General features: G+C 60.6%; 2 protein-coding genes across 12 annotated transcripts in view; one reads left to right on the plus strand and one right to left on the minus strand.

The window, feature by feature from the left end:
- Window positions 1–3,742: 3,742 nt before the first annotated feature.
- Window positions 3,743–15,084, minus strand: LOC146765361 (uncharacterized). Of its 2 annotated transcripts, XM_085561009.1 has the most exons (3): window positions 12,234–15,084; window positions 11,707–12,109; window positions 3,743–10,710 (listed from the first exon to the last, which is right to left on the minus strand). In XM_085561009.1, exon 1 carries the CDS (start codon window positions 14,623–14,625, stop codon window positions 13,615–13,617), a length of 1,011 nt encoding a protein of 336 aa, XP_085417135.1. In that variant the 5' UTR covers window positions 14,626–15,084; the 3' UTR covers window positions 3,743–10,710; window positions 11,707–12,109; window positions 12,234–13,614. The 2 variants fall into 2 exon arrangements, with proteins under 2 accessions (XP_085417135.1, XP_085417134.1); XM_085561008.1 differs by having other exon boundaries at window positions 11,707–15,084.
- A 3,609-nt stretch (window positions 15,085–18,693) lies between these two features.
- MEF2D (myocyte enhancer factor 2D) overlaps window positions 18,694–20,154 on the plus strand; it is a 77,917-nt gene continuing 76,456 nt past the window's right edge. For 4 of the 10 annotated variants that reach the window (XM_085560996.1, XM_085560997.1, XM_077789381.2 and 1 more), the window contains exon 1: window positions 19,129–19,286. The gene's annotated coding sequence lies outside the window, so the exon portion shown is untranslated. Of the gene's footprint in view, window positions 18,833–19,127; window positions 19,287–20,154 lie in introns of those variants that run through there. The other 6 variants (XM_085560991.1, XM_085560995.1, XM_085560998.1 and 3 more) reach the window with 3 other exon arrangements.

Raw genomic sequence — 20,154 nt, forward strand, 5'->3', positions numbered from 1 at the left:
AGCAGGAGCTGGAGCCGGCGTGAGTCACCCCGTGCAGCTGCTGCCAAGGCAGGAGCGACCTTGTGCTGCTGAGCCAGCGTGGGCTGAGCCACGGGAAAGGGAAGCTCTGGCTCAGGCCGGATGCTCCGGAGGAAAGAATGAGCTCTGGGGCTGAAACCGCCGGCCGAGGAGGGCCAGAGCAGTGTCAGGGAGGGTCTGGGGTCTGCCCTTCTCTGCTGCAGCAGCGAGCAGGTTTTGGGCGCTCCCAAAATCCCGGGGCTTGGCGAGCGGCGTCTGTGAGCACCCGGGGATGGGGCTGACGCTCCACGAAACTCAGGGAAAACCAGGGAAATCTCCCCTCTGCTCCTGCCACGCTGCCCTCAGCCCTGGGATCCTTCCAGGCTGGCGAATGTTTTCCCCTGTCCCGCTCCTGGGCTTGAATCAGCGGACGTGACTCAGCGGGGAGGAGAGAGGGCTGGGGAGCAGCTCTGTCCCCGCAGGGGAGCAGCACCCGAGCCCCCTGAGCCCCCGGAGCCCCCCGAGCCCCCGGAGCCCCCCGATCCCCCCCGAGCACCCCGATCCCCCGAGCCCTCCGATCCCCCGAGCCCTCCGATCCCCCGAGCCCCCCGATCCCCCCCGAGCACCCCGATCCCCCGAGCCCCCCGATCCCCCTGAGCCTCCCAAGCCCCTGAGCCCCCCGATCCCCCTAGCTCCCCGATCCCCCGAGCACCCCGATCCCCGATCCCCCGATCCCCCCGAGCCCCCCGATCCCCCCCGAGCCCCCCGATCCCCCTGATCCCCTGAGTCCCCCGATCCCCCTGAGCCCCCCGATCCCCCTGAGCCCCCCCGATCCCCCCGAGCCTCCCAAGCCCCTGAGCCCCCCGATCCCCCGAGCTCCCCGATCCCCTGAGCCCCCCGATCCCCGATCCCCCGATCCCCCCGAGCCTCCCGAGCCCCCGATCCCCCCCGAGCCCCCCGCCACCAGGGCTGACACTGCCCTTGTCCCCCGCTGTCCCTCCCGCGCCCAGCCCATGGGTGCAGCAGAGGGGGAACTGGTCCAGCCGGCGCACCCCGTCCCGGCGGAGAGGGGAGATTCCTCTGGCAGGGGGGTGACCCTTGGGGGCCTTTGTCACCAGGGTGCCACCCCGCCCCGGGCGCTGGGGACACGCATCGCCCTGCCCAGGGGAGCGTGGAGCAGGCAAAGGAGCCCAGCACGGGGGTCTGTGCGCTGCGGGCGGGTGGGAGATGGGGAAAGGCTCGGGGGGCACCGTGGTGGCACTGGGTCAGGGGAGCAGGCAGCACACCCTGTCTCGCTGGATTAGAGAGATCAAGCAGCCCGGGGATTAGGGAGTCAGGAGAGCCGGGCCACCTGCGGGGGAGGGAAAAACCTGTGAAGGAGAAGGATGCGAGAGGTGTGCAAGGCTGGGCTTTGGAGCAATTAGATAAGTGAATCAGGGCCTGGGAGCGATTAGAGAAAGAAATCAGGTTTTACACCAATTAGGTGAAGTCCCCAGGCGATTAGACACAGAGGTGGCTGCAAGAGGAGGTCTCCCAGCAGTGCCTGGAACTGATAGGGCCCGGCATTGATTAAAGGAGCATCAGAGGCTGAGAGCAATTTGATAAGAAAACAAAACAGTGGATCAATTAGCCTGGGAAAAAGGAGGCAGCTGGGGTGATAATGGGAATGGGGAAGTGGGGCCAGTCCAAACAACCCCAACAGCTCTGAGTGTGGTGCTGCTGGAGCTGCAGGAAAGGGGTGGAAAGAGGGAAAATGGTCCTAGCTGGAGCTCCGAGGGCTATGGGAACCTGGGGCACTGGGGTGAGATTGTTGGGCTAGCTCAGTTTGGCACTGGGATGAGATTGGTGGGCTAGTTCAGTTTGGCACTGGGGTGAGATTGCTGGGCTAGCTCAGTTTGGCACTGGGATGAGATTGCTGGGCTAGCTCAGTTTGGCACTGGGGTGAGATTGCTGGGCTAGTTCAGTTTGGCACTGGGGTGAGATTGCTGGGCTAGTTCAGTTTGGCCTTAGCACGATGAATTCACACTGACCTCAAGAGGAGTTTGCTGTGGCTGGTGTGAGCCTCACACAGCTTCTTGTGGGCTGCAGTGGAGCATCACCAGCGAGCAGAAGGTTCTGCATTTCACAGCATCTCAGAATCATGGAGTGGTTTGGCTTGGAAGAGACCTTAGGGTTCATCTGCCCCAATGGCCCTGCCAGGGACAGGGACACTTTCCACTATCCCAGGCTGCTCCAAGGCCCAACCAACCTGGCCTTGATCCAGGGATGGGGCAGCCACAGCTCCTCTGGGCAACCTGAGCAAGTGAATTCCAAAAAAACTTTTTGTTTTTGAGCAGCTTTCGCTCTGGGCCCACACTGTCACACACCTGGAGCAATTTTATCCAGTGGGAAGGCAGTGATACCAGGATAACTCAGCCCTGCACCCTGTCTCAGATGCTCTGGGAGTTTCCAGATACGGGTGCCAGACGAATGAGCAATTAAGTAACTCAACGGAGCCTAGAAATAATTAGACCAAGGAATGCAACTCCAGCAGATGAGTTTAGTGAAGAAATGGGAGTATTGGAGAGATGGAGATGAGAAGGGTGATCAGGTCTCAGCACAATTATCTAGAGAAAGTCTGCTCCAGACTGATTAGAGGAAGGGAAAAGAGCTTTTTGGGCAATTAGGTGAGGGAAATCAGCTCTGGGCAGGAAGAAAATAGACTGTGGGAGAGATTGGGGTGGGAGATGGTGAGTTTTCTCTGCCCCTGACTTGGATAAGGGAGCTCGATAAGGGCTTTCTGAGGCAGAGGCAGAAATGGGGATGAGGAGGATTAAGGAGCAGAGGTGGGTGTGCAGCAGATCCCTGGTGCTGGGGAAGAAGGAGTGAGGTGGCAAGGAGAAACTGAGCCCTGCCCCCGAGGAGCAGGAAGACCAAAATCTGGGGGTCAGAGCTAACAAACCTTGAAACAGGGGTGCTGGCAGCTGGAATGGCCGTGGTTAGAGCAGGGAAGGGAGTTGGGGACCGTTTCCAGCCCAGCACGTGGCAGGATCCATCCCTGATCTGTAAAACAGGATTAGTCCCTCGTGCCCAGCACAGCTGAGAGCCAGCAGAGTCTTTCTGCACGAGTGGCTTTGCCTGCAGGACAGAGGGAGCTGCAGGGTGGCAGCGTGACCCGGGACAAGCGTGGGGCTGGCAGCCCCGGGATGTGCCCTGGGCATCCAGCAGCCCCTGACTGAGCCAGGGGAGGGGGCAGCCTGGGGGCACCACGGCAGGGAGCTGAGCCCCAGATTTTGGGGTGCTGAGCCACCGTGAGAGAGGTGACAACCAAGATTGTGCCACAGCAGCAGCAGCTGCAGCTGGACAGTGCTGGATCCTCTGGGAACGCTGCCTTTGCTCTTTAATTAGCCTTGACGGCCGCTGGAGCAGATTTTGCTGGTCCTTTCCTCTCTGGGGCTGGCCAGAGAAGTCGCAGGGTTCAGCGAGGTCAGGCTCCTTTTTCCTTCTCGGCCCTTTTCCTCTCGTCCATCCCTGCTCACAGAAAAGGAGGGAGGGAGGGAGCAGCACCACTGAGGCACATGAGGCTGACTCCGGTGCTGTGGGAAGGGGAAGCTGTGGTTTGGCTGCCAGGTCCCAGCTTGGCCTCTGGAAATGACCCTCTTGGAAAGGGAAGCAGTGTCTTGCCAGGCTGGGCAGGGGCTCAGCAGCCCCCCGGGAAATGTGGCAGAGGGAGTGAGGGACCTCAGCAGCAGCAACCGAGGGCGATGCTCAGCTCCTGGGGAGCAAACCCAGGTTAAAACAAGCACCTGTGAAGGTCACGGAGGATTTTTACATTTTATATATATATATTTAATTATTTATTTTCATTTTTAGTTCAGTGCTTTTCACCACAGCTGCTGGTGAGTGACAGAGAACAGCGCCGGGGCCATCCGGGGAAGGTCCCATGGACACTCGTCCCCCCTGGGCATCACAGCCCTGCTTTTCCCAGCAGGAGGGTGGCTCTGACATATCTCCTTCACCCCTTGGCCTCTGCTGAGCTCGCTGGGACGAGCCTGGTTTCTGTGGCCTGACAGCGTTATCTGGGACACCAGCAGAGCCAGGCTCCACTTGGGTCCCTGCTCCTCGGCTGCTGTGGATATCCTCAGGAGACAGCCCAGCCAGTGTCCCCCCGGGGCTGCACATGCTTCACCTCCCACCCAGGCTGGGCACGGGGATTTACAGCACCAGAGCCCAGCAGAGCCCCCGGGACCCATCCTGGGGCCTTGGGTGTGTCCCCCCCAGGCTCAGACGCTGCTTTTGTTCAAGCCCTATTGTGGATTTCAGTGTTTTCATGGCTTTTACATTTTCCTTTTCCCCTTTCCAATTCTGATGAAAAAATGTATTTGGGGAAAATAGAAATATTTAGACATTTCCCTGACAGGCAGCAGAGCTGGAAGAGCTGTGGTACAGCGCTGTTCACGTGTGCTGATGAAAGCTCAGCACAAAAAATCAGCCTGGGGAACGCAGCACCCTCAGCAGCACCAGACCCACAGGGTGAAGTGCCAGTGCTCACCCCACAAGTCACTCCCCTTGCCAGCAGCCAGCACCAAGCTGCCTTCAAAATCTGGATAAGGAGAAGGGTTTGGGCTGGTTTTGGGGACGTTTTTGATATGTGTGTGTGTATCTCTCTATCTATCTACATATGCATATAAATCTTGTGTGCACAAAAATATATGTAGTACATTAAAACATACTATATAGCATATTGAACCTCACTACGGTAGGAGTTCTGTGTTAAATAAGTAGCAGTCAAAATCTGTATTTTGTGTTATGTTGTGACTCTGTCAGGGCTGGAAAGGGGGGCTGTGTTTGTGTCCATACCAGCCCCCCTCTCCCATCAGAGGGTGTCTGGGCCAGGGGTACCTTGAGAGGGCCAGCGGAGCCCCTCTGAGTGAGGGATGCTGCGGGGAGCTTGGGCGTGTCAGTGAGGGGCAGAGCTGCTCTCCTCTGTGCAGGTGGCTCTGGGATGAGCCCAGACCTCCCTCTCAGGAGGCAGGGAAATCCCCAGCCCCGAAATCTGCCTTCCCCACCCCATTTTTCTCCTGCTCACACCCTCAGGTGTTGATGTCCTGAGCAGAGGGCGGGCACCACACCCGTGCTGCTGGGGAGGTGACAGTCCCCATCCTGCTCCCCACTCCCTTTGTCCCAGCCCTGCAGGCTTCAGCCCATTGCTCTGCCTCATTCCAGGGGGTGCAGAGCCTCCTTCCACACCCAGCGGGGCTGAGCCTGCCCAGGCTGGCCCCTGACCCCCGCCCTCCCTGCAGGGACCCCACCCCGGGAGCTCCCTGGATGCGTGTCCTAGCTGGGACAGAGACAATACAAAGCAGCACACTCCATTTTCAGAAGGCTTCAAGCTGGTTTTATTCTAGAATGCTTTTTCTACATTCTTACAAAACTCATAAATTTACACTTCACTCATTGGCCAGGAGATACAAACAAAGTGCTCATTGGAATAGGGAGTTGCAGGTTTCTTTTATTTATTCTTCTTTCTTTCTTGGTTTCTATGTCAACAACCTTGGTAGAAAATTCTTTCAGGGGTAAACATGGATTTTCTTCTCAAACTTCTCTCTGCTCACAGGAGTTGCTGTAAAACCTCTTCCACAGATGTGGATGCCCCATGCACAGAGCAAGTCTGCAGAACTGGGTGTATGGGGCTCCTGAGCGTTCCTGGGGGAGTGAGAGGGACTGGAGGCCTTGAACTCATGGAATCATGGAACAGCTTGACTTGGAAGGCCCTTAAAGCTCATCTCATTCCACTGTCCCAGGCTGCTCCAAGCCCTGTCCAACCTGGCCTTGGACACTTCCAGGGATGGGGCAGCTGCAGCTGCTCTGGCCACCTCTGCCAGGGCTTCACCATGCTCATTGTCAAACATTTCTTCCTTATATCGAACCTGAACCAACCCCTTTTAGTTTAAAAATGCTCCCCCTTGTTCTATTCATCCTTCTGCTTGGACTTAGGAAGAGGAGCTCAAGGCCCCTGTGCCCAGAGATCTTGCAAAGTCACTTTCCTGCGTGAATTTTGGGGAGTTTCCCTGCAGATCTGTTTGTTGCCTGCTCCCTTCCCTCCGTTTTCTAACTTGTTGCTGATTTGGGAGGAATAAATGCTCTTGAAGAGTTCTGGATTACACAGAGCCCAGGAGCTGCCAGGGTGGAGATGGGGTAGGGCTGCAGCAGTGGCAGCAGTTGCCTCCATCCCTGGCCCCAGCCCCTGCCTTGCTGGAAGGAGCAAGGCATTGATTTCAAAGCACCTGAAAAGCACCCTTGGTGTCCTCGTGTCCCTTTGGGACATGTCCTCGTGTCCCTTTGGCAGAGCTGCTGCAGGAGGTGCAGTTTTCGCCCCACAGTTTTGCTCTGTTCTGCCTGAGCCTCCCTTGCTTTGGGTGGACGCTGTGGTGGGCTGAGGGAGCAGAGGGATGGGAAAGTTGCAGAGGGGAGGTGATGAGCTCCCGGGGCGGGTTCTCGGAGCTGTCCCGGAGCTGGCCCAGAGCACAGCCCGTCTCGGCCGTGCCACACCGAGGGCTGGAGGCAGCGCTGGGGCTGCGGGGGCTGGGGCTGGCTGCCTCTTCCCGCAGCCCCACGCATCCTGCCTCCATCGGCAGCCTGACCCCGGCTTCCACTCCGCAGGCTCCGCAGCGCTGCCGTTGCCCCGGCAACGTGTCGTCGCCACAGCAACCGTGACAACCTTCTGCTCATTAATTTAAAAAGGTTCGCAGCGTAACAAATGAAATAGTTATAAGCTTGTCAGGGTGTTAAGGAGCAGGGGGCTGACAACTTGCCCCCCTTGCCTGTGCTGCCAGAGCAGCCTGGCTCTGCCATGAGGTCCTCGCCCCAGACCTGTCTTTGTCCCAGCACCTTTGGGTGCAGGAATTCCTTCAGGGCAGTCCTTGGAGCATCCTGGCAGTGTGGCATCACTCGGGGACCGCCCCAGGGGACAGATGCAGGTGGGGGCTGTGGCAGAGGTGGCTTTGGGGGGTTTGATGCTTCTGTTGGGCCACTCCTGCTGTGGTGGGGCCGATGTTAGGGATGGAGTCAGAGTTATCCCGTTGTCCTTGCCCAGGGTCAGCACAGGCTCTGTCCTGGAGGATAATTATTTTCGTGCAACACGTAGCTCCTCCGTACCTGCACTATTAAAATGAATACCTTTACCTTTGTACCTAATAGGATTGAGGGGGGGAGGATGAACAGATCAAATACATGACTGTACACACATATATTCCTTAGGAAACCTGGCCAGATCACAGATACCCTGGATATCCTCAGCTGGAGGAAGTTAATCCCAGCTGGCTAAGCCTGGCAGCTGAGGTAAATCAATGTTTCCCTTGAAGTCCTGGGCCAGGTTGCTGACAGGTACAAAGAGGTATTGGAAAGCTGAAGCTGCTGAAGCCAGGGCAAAGGACACCAGTTGAGGATTTGGCTCCTGCTTCATTATATACCATTTTGCTGAAATCTCAGCGGATTTCAAGTTGACCAAACCCCTTTAATCTCAAATAAAGGCCATTCTCTGGCTTTTTGTAAGTGGAAACACGAAAGGAACCGGTTTTTAAAAAAAATCCTGCCATTGCAATTCTGCTTGGCAAGCTGAGAATAAGGTCATTTTTCAGCAAGAAAAGTGTCCGTTCAGTTAAAAATAAAAATGGTGAGTTCTGGGCCACATTCGTTCCTAATGGAAGCTGTTGCTGGGATTGCACTGGTTTCTGTTAGCTGGAACCCAGCATTTCCCAGCCCTTGAGCCAGACAAGTGTTGGTTTGGGAATGGGGCTTGTCCCTCGTTTCAGCTCCAGAGCCACTCTCCTCACAGTGACCCAGCAGTTCCAAAGCCCTGCATCCATCCTGGAATCCATCCCTGCCTCCAGCCCTGCCTCCATCCCTGAATCCATCCCTGCTTCCATCCCTGCTTCCATCCCTGATCCATCTCTGCCTCCATCCCTGCCATCCCTGCCTCCATCCCAGCCTCCATCCCAGCCTCCATCCCAGCCTCCATCCCTGCTTCCATCCCTGCCTCCATCCCAGCCTCCATCCCTTCATCCATCCCTTCATCCATCCCTGATCCATCCCTGCCTCCATCCCTGATCCATCCCTGCTTCCATCCCTGCCTCCATCCCTGATCCATCCCTGCTTCCATCCCTGCCTCCATCCCTGCCATCCCTGCATCCATCCCTGCCTCCATCCCTGATCCATCCCTGCCTCCATCCCTGCCTCCTTCCCTGCATCCATCCTTGCCTCCATCCCTGATCCATCCCTGCCTTCTTCCCTGCATCCATCCTTGCCTCCATCCCTGATCCATCCCTGCCTCCTTCCCTGCCTCCATCCCTGATCCATCCCTGATCCATCCCTGCCTCCATCCCTGCCTCCATCCCTGATCCATCCCTGCATCCATCCCTGCCTCCATCCCTGATCCATCCCTGCCTCCTTCCCTGCCTCCATCCCTGCCTCCATCCCTTCATCCATCCTTGCTTCCATCCCTGCTTCCATCCCTGCCTCCTTCCCTGATCCATCCCTGCTTCCATCCCTGCCTCCTTCCCTGCCTCCATCCCTGCCTCCATCCCTTCATCCATCCCTGCTTCCATCCCTGCTTCCATCCCTGCATCCATCCCTGCATCCATCCCTGATCCATCCCAGCCTCCATCCCTGCCTCCATCCCTGCATCCATCCCTGAATCCATCCCTGCCATCCCTGCCTGCATCCCTGCATCCATCCCTGCCTCCATCCCTGCATCCATCCCTGCCTCCATCCCTGCCTCCATCCCTGCATCCATCCCTGCATCCATCCCTGCCTCCATCCCTGCATCCATCCCTGCATCCATCCCTGCCTCCATCCCTGCACCCAGCACTGGCCAGGCTGGAGCTGGCAGCAGATTCCTGTGCCAAGGGCAGCTGGCAGCAGCTCCAGCCCTGCCCTCTGCCCCTGCCTCAGGAAGGGAAATCCAGGGAGCGCTCCGGGGCCTTGTTTCCTTGCCTTCAACAGATCCTTCAAAACCTTTCTCAATAATTCAATGAGCAAGGCCTAAAAATAGCACCAATATCTATTCTATGTGGCAGAATAATCGAATGGGGAGAGCAGGGCAGGAAGGGTCCTCAGTGTCCCAAACTTTCCAGCCCACGCTCAGCGGGCTCCTGACGAGGGCAGGGAGGCTGCTGGGTGTCAGGGTGTGCTGGCAGGTGCCTGGGATGCCTTCTTCCAAAGCAGCCAGGTTTGGGGACCTTTCATTCCCCAGAAGAGGCTCTTTGGCAGCTTTTCATGCCATGGTGAGTTTTGGAAGGGCACGGCAGCCTCAGCTGTGGCTGCAGTGAGGACGGCCTGGGACATGCACCCATGGCTGGGGCATCTTGCCCACCCTGGGCCCTGGCAGCAGGCACCCGAGGTACCCCAAAACAAGCTGGTGGCACAGCTGGCCGCCCAGCACATGGCGCAAATGCCACTGTGAGTGACAGCCGAGGAAGTGGCAGCTGGAGCCTTAAATCTGCACCTCCTGAGCTCCTGCTTATCTGCAAAGCTCCCAGCACTGAAGTGGGGCTGTGCTGGAGCAGATAAAGCCATGGCTTGGAGGGGCTGCTGGAGCCTTGGCTCGAGGCAAAGGCAGCGAGGGGAGGCCCTGGACTGGGGGAACGTGGCCCTGGGGTGGGCTGGAATTTGGGGCTGAGCCTTGTGGTGCTTGGAGGGAGCTCACAGTGCTCTGACTCACGTGGAGAATCAAAGTGAGACTCGGTGCCAGCAGTACCACAGCACCACAGTGTGAAATGGCACTGCCACAGTGTGAAATGGCACTGCCACAGTGTGAAATGGCACTGCCACAGTGTGAAATGGCAAAATGGCACTGCCACAGTGTGAAATGGCACTGCCACAGTGTGAAATGGCAAAATGGCACTGCCACAGTGTGAAATAGCACTGCCACAGTGTGAAATGGCAAAATGGCACTGCCACAGTGTGAAATGGCACTGCCACAGTGTGAAATGGCACTGCCACACTCAGGGTGGGTGATGATCCCAACTGGGAGCTGGCAGGGGCAACTGGGATGGCAGGCTTAGCCAGGATGGTGTGCCAGGGATAGCCAGGATGCCATGGCAGGGTTACTTAGGATGCAGCTGCAGGATTCACTGGGATTTGGTGGCAGGGTTCACTGGGATTTGGTGGCAGGATTCACTGGGATGCATCTTCAGGATTCACTGGGATTTGGTGGCAGGGTTCACTGGGATTTGGTGGCGGGGCTCACTGGGATTTGGTGGCAGGATTCACTGGGATGCATCTTCAGGATTCACTGGGATTTGGCGGCAGGATTCACTGGGATGCAGCTTCAGGATTCACTGGGATTTGGTGGCAGGGTTCACTGGGATTTGGTGGCAGGGCTCACTGGGATGCTCTGGCAGGGCTCACTGGGATTTGGTGGCAGGATTCACTGGGATGCTGCTGCAGGATTCACTGGGATTTGGTGGCAGGGTTCACTGGGATTTGGTGGCGGGGCTCACTGGGATTTGGTGGCAGGATTCACTGGGATGCATCTTCAGGATTCACTGGGATTTGGCGGCAGGATTCACTGGGATGCTGCTGCAGGATTCACTGGGATTTGGTGGCAGGGCTCACTGGGATTTGGTGGCAGGGCTCACTGGGATGCTGTGCTGGGCACACTGTGAGCTTGAAGAAAGCTCTCCTTGCAGCATGGAGAGGCTATGTAGAAAGGGGCTGAACCCCGGGGGATATCTGGGAAGAGGAGAAGGGGAATGCATTAGGAACGGCAACAGCCCCCGGGGCAGAGAGAGCGTGAGGAACAAGCCTGCAGCTTCGCGATCCCTATTTGGGGCATCCCAGGACCTGCCCATTGCCCGGACAGGGTAGCCAGCCCAGCCTCCCCAAACTCCTCGCGGAGAAAGGCAAACAGCTCAGCCGTGCGTTGCATAACCAGGAAAAAAGGCGTCCTCGTCCTCGGAGCCGAGTGGCTGCCGGCCAACTCCGGCATTAAAGTGGAGCAGAGGATACCGGGAGGGGAGCGCGGATTAGGCGGGGAGGGGATCAAGCGAGCGGCAGCGAGGCCAGGCTGGCCGCAGCCTGACGAGGGTCAGGCTCCGCAGGGCTCCGCAGGGCTCCCCAGGGCTCCCCAGGGCTCCCCTGAGCTCCCCAGGGCTCCGCAGGGCTCCCCTGGGCTCCCCAGGGCTCCGCAGGGCTCCCCTGGGCTCCCCTGGGCTCCCCAGGGCTCCCCAGGGCTCCCCAGGGCTCCCCTGAGCTCCCCAGGTCTCCCCAGGGCTCCCCTGGGCTCCCCAGGGCTCCCCTGAGCTCCCCAGGGCTCCCCAGGGCTCCCCTGAGCTCCCCAGGTCTCCCCAGGGCTCCCCAGGGCTCCCCTGAGCTCCCCAGGTCTCCCCAGGTCTCCCCTGGGCTCCCCAGGGCTCCCCTGAGCTCCCCAGGGCTCCCCAGGGCTCCCCTGAGCTCCCCAGGGCTCCCCAGGGCTCCCCAGGGCTCCCCTGAGCTCCCCAGGGCTCCCCTGAGCTCCCCAGGGCTCCCCAGGGCTCCCCAGGGCTCCCCAGGGCTCCCCTGAGCTCCCCAGGGCTCCCCAGGGCTCCCCAGGGCTCCCCAGGGCTCCCCAGGGCTCCCCAGGGCAGTGCCAGGAGGGCTCCAGCCTCCCTTCCCTGTGCGGAGCCCCGGGCACCTCCCTTCGTGCCAAGGATGGGTCGGAGCCGCGGTGGTGAGGCTGCCTTGACTCACGGGCTACGATAAGGAGCTCAGCCAGGAGAGGATTTGTGTGCGATGGGCTCCATTTGTGCAGGTTGAACTGGCTGGGCGATGGGGAGGCGCCAGGGCCTTTCTTTAGGGTGTGCAGGAATCACAGAGAGCATCTCGAGGAGGAGGGGATGGAGATAACTCGCGTTCAGCACTGATTCACAGCTGCAGAGACCTGGATCTTTGCTTTCCCTGAGCTGCTGAGCGTGGAGCTGCTCTGGATCTCGCACTGATTCAGCAAGACGTGAAGGCTTGTAACTTTGGGGAGTTCTTGGAAATTGGGCTGCTCCCAGTCAGCAGCTACTCCTACACACGGAGGAGATCCACTTGCTTGGGGAGCTTCTGCAGCTCTATCCTGCCTGTACCAGAACGGGGCTGCAGTTTTATGCTGGGGAGAAAAAGGAGAGATCAAGTGAATTTAAAATTGTGAGTGCTCCAAAGTGTGCCCAGGCTCCATTAGCTGATAAACACAGCGCTGGGTTTAAGCCTCCAGGGTGCTAACAGAGGCTTACCTAGCTGACAAACCCCCAGCAGCAGAGATGGGGGTTCTGCTGTGCCTCTTCTGCCCCAGGAGCTGCTGCTGTCCCAGCTGGAAAGCTCCAACACAGACCAGCAAAGCTGCCACCAGCTTGGGCCGAGCTAAACCCCAGCTGGGTTTGCTGCCTGCAGAATCACAGAATCACAGGCCTGTTTGGGTTGGAAGGCACCTTAAAGCTCATCTTTTTTCCACCCCCTGCCATGGGCACGGACACCTTCCACTATCCCAGGTAGCTCCAAGCCCCGTCCATGCTGACCTTGAACACTTGTAGGGATGGGGCAGCCACAGCTTCTCTGGGTAACCATGCCACGGCCTCATCAACGTCCACAGAGAAGAATTTCCTTCTAATATCTCATCCCCTGGACTCGCTCCAGCAGCTCCATGTCCTTCCTGTGCTGGAGGCCCCAGAACTGGAGGCAGCACTGCAAGTGGGGTCTCACCAGAGCCCAGCAGAGGAGCAGAATCCCCCCTAAAGGTGCTGCCCATGCAAATGTGGGACAGCACTGCTTGTATTGGCTGCCAGTTTGTACTGCCAGGTCACATCGAGCTTCTTATTCACCAGCAGCCCCAAGTCCTTCTCTTTTGGACATTTGCCACAGCATTGGCCCTGGTGGTTACCCCACAGCGTGTCGGCCCTGGTGAGCAGATCCCACACCCTGCAGCAAGGTGAAGGCAGCAGTGTTCTGGGCTTGTGGGCAAACAGTCCTGCCCAGTGGCCAGGCCAAGGCAACACCGACACTTTGCAGCAGCAGCGGGGTCCTCCCCCACCCCCTTGAATTTATCAGGTGTTCTCCAAACCTAGCAGCCGTGGTAGCCCAGCCCAGGGTGATAACTGTCCCCTTGGCTCGGTGCTCTCAGGTGTGTCAGGGAGGATGAGGATGGTCTGTCCCCACTGAGTGTGCTGCTGGCCCCGGGGATGCTCTGCCTGCTGCCTGCGAGGGGTGACCCCCACTTAGGGTGGCTGCTTTCTGCAACATGAGTTATTTGAATTTTCCCCCCTCTCTCGCGGTGGCTGCTCCTTGAGGGCTCACCACGATGGGTCCCACTCACCCATCTGAGCTGAGCATTCCGCAGCCCGGGTGCGAGCGCGGCAGTGCCGGCGCTGCTGGAGGCACTGGGCGGGGGCTGGGGATGCTCCAGGGGAGGAGATTCAGGGCTGCTCCACGGGCAGCTGAAGGGCAGCGTGTTTGCTCTCGGCTTTGCATCAAACCCAGGGTCAGAGCCAGGAATCTCTGTCCCCCAAGAGCCTGGCGGTGCCAGCGCCCATGGCATGCTGCCCAGGCTTCCCGGCCTTGGGTCCAGGATCAGGGCGAATCCCGTTTTAAGGCAAAAGGTTATGGGCGGGAAGGAAGCGATCACAAAGCAAACACCACAGCCTTCCCCAACTGCACACGGCTCTGGCACAATAAATAGAAGGAAAGGGACAAAAATAGCCCCCCCCGTGTTGCAGCGTGGACGCAGCGAGGAAGCAGGGCTGTGCTCCGGGGTGTCCTCCACCCACTCCGACACTCACGGCCGAGGGGATGTCCTGCAGTGCTGCGGCTGCCGGGCAATATCCCGGAGCAGAAACCATGAGCGGGCTTCGGGGAAGGTACCCGAGCCCTTGTAAAAGTCACTGCACCCCGCACCTGAGCCCTTGCAAAACCCGCTGCATCCCACGCCCTGGCAGAGCTCTGGCACTTCCCCTGCGTGCAAACCCTGCTCCCAGCCCCCAGGAGCCAGCTGAGCTGCACCGTAATTCGGGCAGAGGCAAAGCCCAGATGTGAAGGCACAAGGACTGGCTGGGGGCCCGGCAGCCGGGGGAAAAAACATGCGAGTCTGGCTCCGGTTTGGGAGCGGGCTCGGGGAGCTTGCAGGGCGAATGCAAAAGTTCTTCCCTGGCCAACAGAGCTCCCGGTCCCCATTTGGGATGGGACTGGAGGACGCAGGCATGGACCTGGGAGCAAAACGCTCACGGTCCCGTGCAAGCCTTGTGGCAGGCGAGAAAAAGCCTCATCTTCCCGCAGCCCGCGCTGATTCCCGGTGCGGCGAGGCAGGAAGCACGTCCCGGCCGCGGCACCGGGAGCCGGGTCCCGTCGGGCGGAGGGCTCGGGGCGGCCCCTCCGCAGCGGCCCCGCTGCCGGGGGGGCGCAGCTGGAGCCCTCCCAGGGCCCTGCCGCTTTAACCTGCCTCTCCCACGTGCTGTCTGGTTGTGCTGGAGACGGTGACGCAGGCAGGACGTCAATGGACGCTGTGGGAGAATTTAGACTTGGAGAGGAAGGGGGGCAGGGAGGAAGGCAGCGCTCGCAGGGGCGGGGGCCGCCGGGGGTGCACGGCCGGGGCAGGGGGGACCCCGCACGCAGCCCGGCAGGGTCGCCCGGGAGCATCGCTGCCAGCCTCGTCCGTGCCACATCGCCCCCCTCCCCGGCGTGTGCTGGGACCTCGGCCAGCCGCCAGGGCAAATAATCCTCCTGCCCTGCCCGAATCCCGGTGGGCGGCGGGGGCCAGGGGCCGCGTGAAGGCGGCGCTGCCCCCCCGCATTGTCACCACACGTGTGCCGCTCCCGTCCCCGCGGCCGGCCGCGCTGTGCCCAGCGAGGCAGCGGGTCACGGGTGGCCCAGGAACGCGGCTGGCACAGACCCTGCGGGTCACCGGGGCTGTCCCCCGGCCGGGGAGCTGGCAGTGACCCCGTGAGCGCCTCTCCGTGCGCGGCTCTGCTCCTCTCCCCGTCCCGAGGTGCCGCTGCCAAGGGCATCACCCCCACCCCGGCCAGGTCCAGCCGATGTGGCATGGCAGGACCCCCATGCCCTCCCTCTTCCAGGGCTTTCAAGGCTCTTGCAGAGCTTTCAGCTCTGCATACCAAGGGCACCGGCAGTGCCAGGGACAAGCTGGAGCAGCACTTCCACGCCAGGGAGGGATGAGATAAGCCATGAACTGTGATTCCTCCCTGCATGCAACCCGTCTTTAGGAGCTAAACTGGTCTCCCCAAAACTCGCATGGAGCTCTGCTCCCACTCGGTTCAGAAGGAGGAACACTGGCAGAGAGACAAAAAGTCGTGGCAAGGAGGCTGGAGATGCTGCTCTGCAGTACGAGATTGCTCTCGGGCTCTTGGCTTTGCCCCCAGCCCTCACCCCACTCCCCTCCCTGAGCTCTGTGCAAGAGAGGGACAAATGTCTTTCCCACTTTAGGTTTTTGGGTGCCTTTTTTTTTTTTTAGTAGCCTGAGGGTGTAGGTGGCTGCATATCTTGGAGGACCCAGGAGTCCTGCCTCCTTCCTGCTGGCATAGGGCAAGGGAAAGCAGTTTCCACTGTCAAGAGGCTGCGCACCAGCTGTACAAAGCAGCAGCCTGGTGTGGGAAGGGAGTTACTCAGCATTTGGTTCCCAAGAGACAAAAAAAAAAAAAAAAAAAAAAAAAAAAAAAAAAAGGCAGCTCAAACTGACTTTCCAAAATACTTTGAGGTTCATAGTAATGTTCTCGTCTTTGTCTCATAAATATCCTGGGTTGGATGGATCCTTCCCTCATTTTCATCCTGTAACTCAGAGAGCGGCACCAGAGCACGGCTGTTGCATGTTATTCTGACTATTTTTATTTTTTATATCTTTGGATACATGAGCTCAGTTGATTGGAAAACAAACCCCAGAGAATCCTTGAGGAGAGACTGCAAACAGCTCTTGGTGAGATGACTAATCCCATCTCTATCTAAACCAACAGCGTCCTAAAAATAGCCTTATTTCTAACAATAAATATAATAAAATAACTAACTGACAACAAACAGCCCCAAAAAGCCAAACACACAGAAAAGTCCACTAGAAATACATACTGGGACGGGGGAAGCAGCCAGCAGGAAACTGTGTCACTGAGTCAGAGGGGTGGCCATGCCACCAGTGATGCTTGGTCAGATCCGGCCTCTCTGCCGAGACCATCGTTGCCTCTCGCTTGCCCTTGTGCCTTTGCTTTCTTTGTCCAAGCTCAGCGTGAGGAAGGCCCACGGGCACCAGACCCAGGGGAAGCTGATCCCAGAGTCACCATCCTGTTCTCCAGCACCCGCTGCAAGCCCTGGAGTGGGATCCCTCACCCCAGCTCGGGGTGCAGGTCCGTCACCCCCAGGGCTGCTCCGTGCCTACCAGCCTCCCCGGGCCCTGAGCTCACCACACACCTTGGATAATTTGGATAATTTGCCACCTACTTTCCACACACCAGGAGCCTCCCACGCCCAGCGTGTTGCAAAACAACCCCCTCAGCTGAGTCACTGGCATCGGGGAACTTCTCCCTGCCCTCCTGGCCTGGGATGGGGCTCGGGGCAGAGCTGGCCATGACAAACAGCTGTGATGGGAGCACACCCCAGCCCATCCCAGGTCACCCCAGGCCTTTGGGGAGGAAATTGGGCGTTTTGGGCTTGTGCAGTGCCCTGTGTTGTGGAGGCCAGTGCACGGGGACCAGGTGCTGCTGCATTGATGGCTATGGGCATCATCTGGGTGAAAAGACGACTCTGCCCCATGCCTGGCAGCTCCCCTGGGCTGGTTTCGTGTTCCAGTGACACTGGGAGCACTCAAATACTCAGCGCTCCACCTGAATGTGACCAACAGGGCTCGAACATCCCTGTCACTGCCCCCAGCCCCCCCTGAGCTGGGACAGTGGCTTTGTATGTGACAGAGCCGTCACTGAGGATTTTTATGGAGCACTGGAGTTGCACCAGCCTCGTGCTGGCTCTGTGTCACCAGTATGGAAGGTGGGCTGCATTCTGCCAGTCAGGGGGGCCCATGAAACATCTGCTGTGGAGCCTCTGACCCCTGGCTCCAGTCTTTTTCTGTCAGAAGCAGTCCCACACCGGCCTGATTTTTATTTTTACTGCTTTGTGTGGCACGTGGGAGCCTGCCCAGGCCTGCCATGCCACATCCATCCCTGGGAAAGGACAGCCTGTGCCCCATGCTGACCCCCAGCTCTGCCATATGGCACTGCTCCAGCATTCCCAGCACTAGGAGAGCTCATCCAGAGGGATCAGCAGCTCCCACCAGTGCAGACCTGGGGTGTAGGTGGGTGGTCTGCATCCCCCCAGCCCCAAGGATGCTTGCACCCACCACCGACACTGTTCTGAGGCTGTGGATAAGCAGCACTGGACATGGTGATGAGACAGGAACAGAACTAGTTACCCAACCCCCTAAAAGCCAGATTCCTGCCCAAATTCACAGCCCCAAACTGTCCTGGCATAGAGAGGGGAGTCTCTGTTTGACCTGTTGGGTTTCTTGCAGGTAGCACAGAGCGATTTATCTGGGTTGCAGCTACTTTGGGGTGGGAGTGGAAAGGAGAATCCATGAGGCCCATCCAGAGGTCTGTGACCTTTAGGAGCTGGGAATGTAGAGGGCTTGGCGCAGGGTCTGGATGCTGTGGCCCTGCTGCCGGGGAGCACGGGGAGCCCAGTGCCGGTGCCATGTGCTTGGCTGAGGATGTGGCACGGTGGGTGAGGGCTGGGAGCCCCGGGAGCCCCAGTGCAGTGAGGCAGGAGCAGCCCCTGGCTGTGTCCGGGCACACCGGCCAGCCTTGTACCCACCAGAGCTCCGTGCCGGTGCTGGACACACAACTGGGACCTTCCACTGCGTCCGAGTGCTGTATCCAGCATCCCAGCAGCACAACTGGCACCTTCCCGGGCAGCCGGTGTCACCTGTGTGGCTTCAGGGACACCTGGACCCCCCCGGTATCACCTGTGTGGCTTCAGGGACACCTGGACCCCCCCAGTGTCACCTGTGTGGCTTCAGGGACACCTGGAACCCCCCTGGTGTCACCTGTGTGGCTTCAGGGACACCTGGACCCCCCCGGTGTCACCTGTGTGGCTTCAGGGACACCTAGACCCCCCCGGTGTCACCTGTGTGGCTTCAGGGACACCTGGCCCCTGCTGACCCGCTGTCCTGAGCCTGACCCCCCATGGAAGCTGGGGCAGAACCCACCATGCCCCCATCGCCCCGCGGGGCCGGGCCAGACACTCCGGCCCACGCTGGGGAACACGAGCGGGGCCAGGCCAGGCTCTGAGGGTGGCAGAGGGCAGCTCCCGGCCCAGCACTCCCCACCGCCGGCCACCGCTGCCCCTCCCCGGCTCAGCGCACCGCCGGGCCCGGCTCGGCCCCGCTAGACCTCGGTTCCCGCAGGTTCAGCCCCCCCGGCCCCGGTCCCGCTCGGCCCCGGTTCCCCAGGCTCAGTCCCCCTGTCCCCGGTCATACCCCGGCCCCACCAGACCTCAGTTCCCCCAGGCTCAGCTCCCCCGGCCCCGCTCGGCCCCGGTTCCCCGGGCTCGGCCCCCCGGCCCCGCTCGGGCCCGGTTCCCCGGGCTCGGCCCCGCTCGGCCCCGGTTCCCCGGGCTCGGCCCCCCGGGCCCGGTTCCCCGGGCTCGGCCCCCCGGCCCCGCTCGGCCCCGGTTCCCCGGGCTCGGCCCCCCGGCCCCGGTCCCACCCCGGCCCCCGGCCCCGCTCGCTCCCCCCCGCCGCGGCCATTGGCCGCCCGCGCCGCCGCCGCCGCCCCTGACGCTGGGCCGGGCCCGGCCATGGTCGCTCCCCGCCGGCTCCGCCGCAGCCCCGGCAGCGGCCGGTCCGCGCCGCGCTCAGGTGGGTCCCTCCCGCTCTCGCGCTTCTTCGCCGTCGGCTTTTTTTTTTTTTTTTCCCTCCTTCTAATTGTTATTTGTAATTATTTTTGATTTCTTTTAACGTTTCGCGATTCTGGCGCTTACTTCCGAGAACGACACCCCCCCCCCCCTTCTCCTTCCCCGGGAGGCCTCGGCGGGGCGCGGAGCCCCGCTCCGCCCGGCGGTGTTTGGGGTGCGGGGAGCGCAGGGACCCCCCCGACCCCCGCGCCGCACGGAGCCGCCCGAGGCGCGGGGATGGGCGGGGGCGGGAGCAGCGGCGGCGGCGGCGGCAGCGGCACATCCTTCCCCCGCGCCCCCCTCCTCCCTCCTCCCCCCTCGGCTTCAAAACAAACCGTCACCAAAATGGTGCAGAGGTGAAGGAGGGAGCGGGAGGAAGGGGAAGAGGTGGCGGCTCGGCCCGGGCGCTGCGGGGACAGGTGAGGGCGGCGCGGGACGCGGAGAGACGCGGGACACCGGGGGTGCGGGGCGCGGGGGGATGCGGGTGCCGGGTGCGGCACACGGGGATGGTCCCGCGGGGTGCTGCCGGTGGGGTGGGGGCCGCACTGGGGGTGCCCACCCCGCTCCGGGGCGGTGGGCAGCGTCCCCGTGGGACCCCCGTGGGGACAGACCGCGAGCCCACCCGCGACACTGCGTCCACCCCGAACGGGACCCGCTGCGGCCTGGCGGGACGCGGGGAGAAGCAGGGCCCGGTGGATTTCGGGGGTGCCCTCCCTGCTATGACATCGGGCGATGGCATGGGGACCGTGGGGGACCCGCCGGCGAGGCTCCGGGTGCCGGCGGGGGCTGCGGTTTGATTGGCAGGAGCAGATTTTGGGAGAGCCGGCGGTAAATCGAGTGCAGGAGCGCCCGTGGCTTGGCCGTGCGCCGGCTCCGGAGCCGACAGCTGGGATTGTTTGTCCGGGGGGGCTCAGCGCCTCGCTCCATCCGGCAGCGGCCGGAGCAGGGTGTCGTGCTGGGGCCAGACCGCGTCACGGCTGCCGCGGCCTCCCCGGGCTGCCGAGCGCTGCCTCGGCCGGAGGGACCGGCGATGCTGAGCGGGGATGCGGTGACACGGCGTCCGGCATCTGCGGCTGTTCGGCATCTGTGACGCCCGCTCGACCGCAGCTTATCCCTTGCCTGCAGCTCCCGAGCCCCTTTGGCTTTGTCGTTGGTTTTTATTCTTTTATTTATTTTCCTTTTCTCCCCTGACGCACAAGAGCAGCACACGGTCAGTTGGGGCACACACGCAGCTCTTAAAGCCCCTGCACCCGTGGAGCCCCATGGTGCCCCCAGCTCTGCACGGCC

This window comes from Lonchura striata, chromosome 25 (genome assembly GCF_050655825.1).
Source record: "Lonchura striata isolate lonStrDom1 chromosome 25, ASM5065582v1, whole genome shotgun sequence".
Classification (NCBI taxonomy): Eukaryota; Metazoa; Chordata; class Aves; order Passeriformes; family Estrildidae; genus Lonchura; species Lonchura striata.

What these genes read in the sequence shown, in the direction of transcription:
- LOC146765361 (XM_085561009.1), bottom strand. Translation starts at nt 14,625, where the DNA reads ATGCTCCCGGGCGACCCTGCCGGGCTGCGTGCGGGGTCCCCCCTGCCC.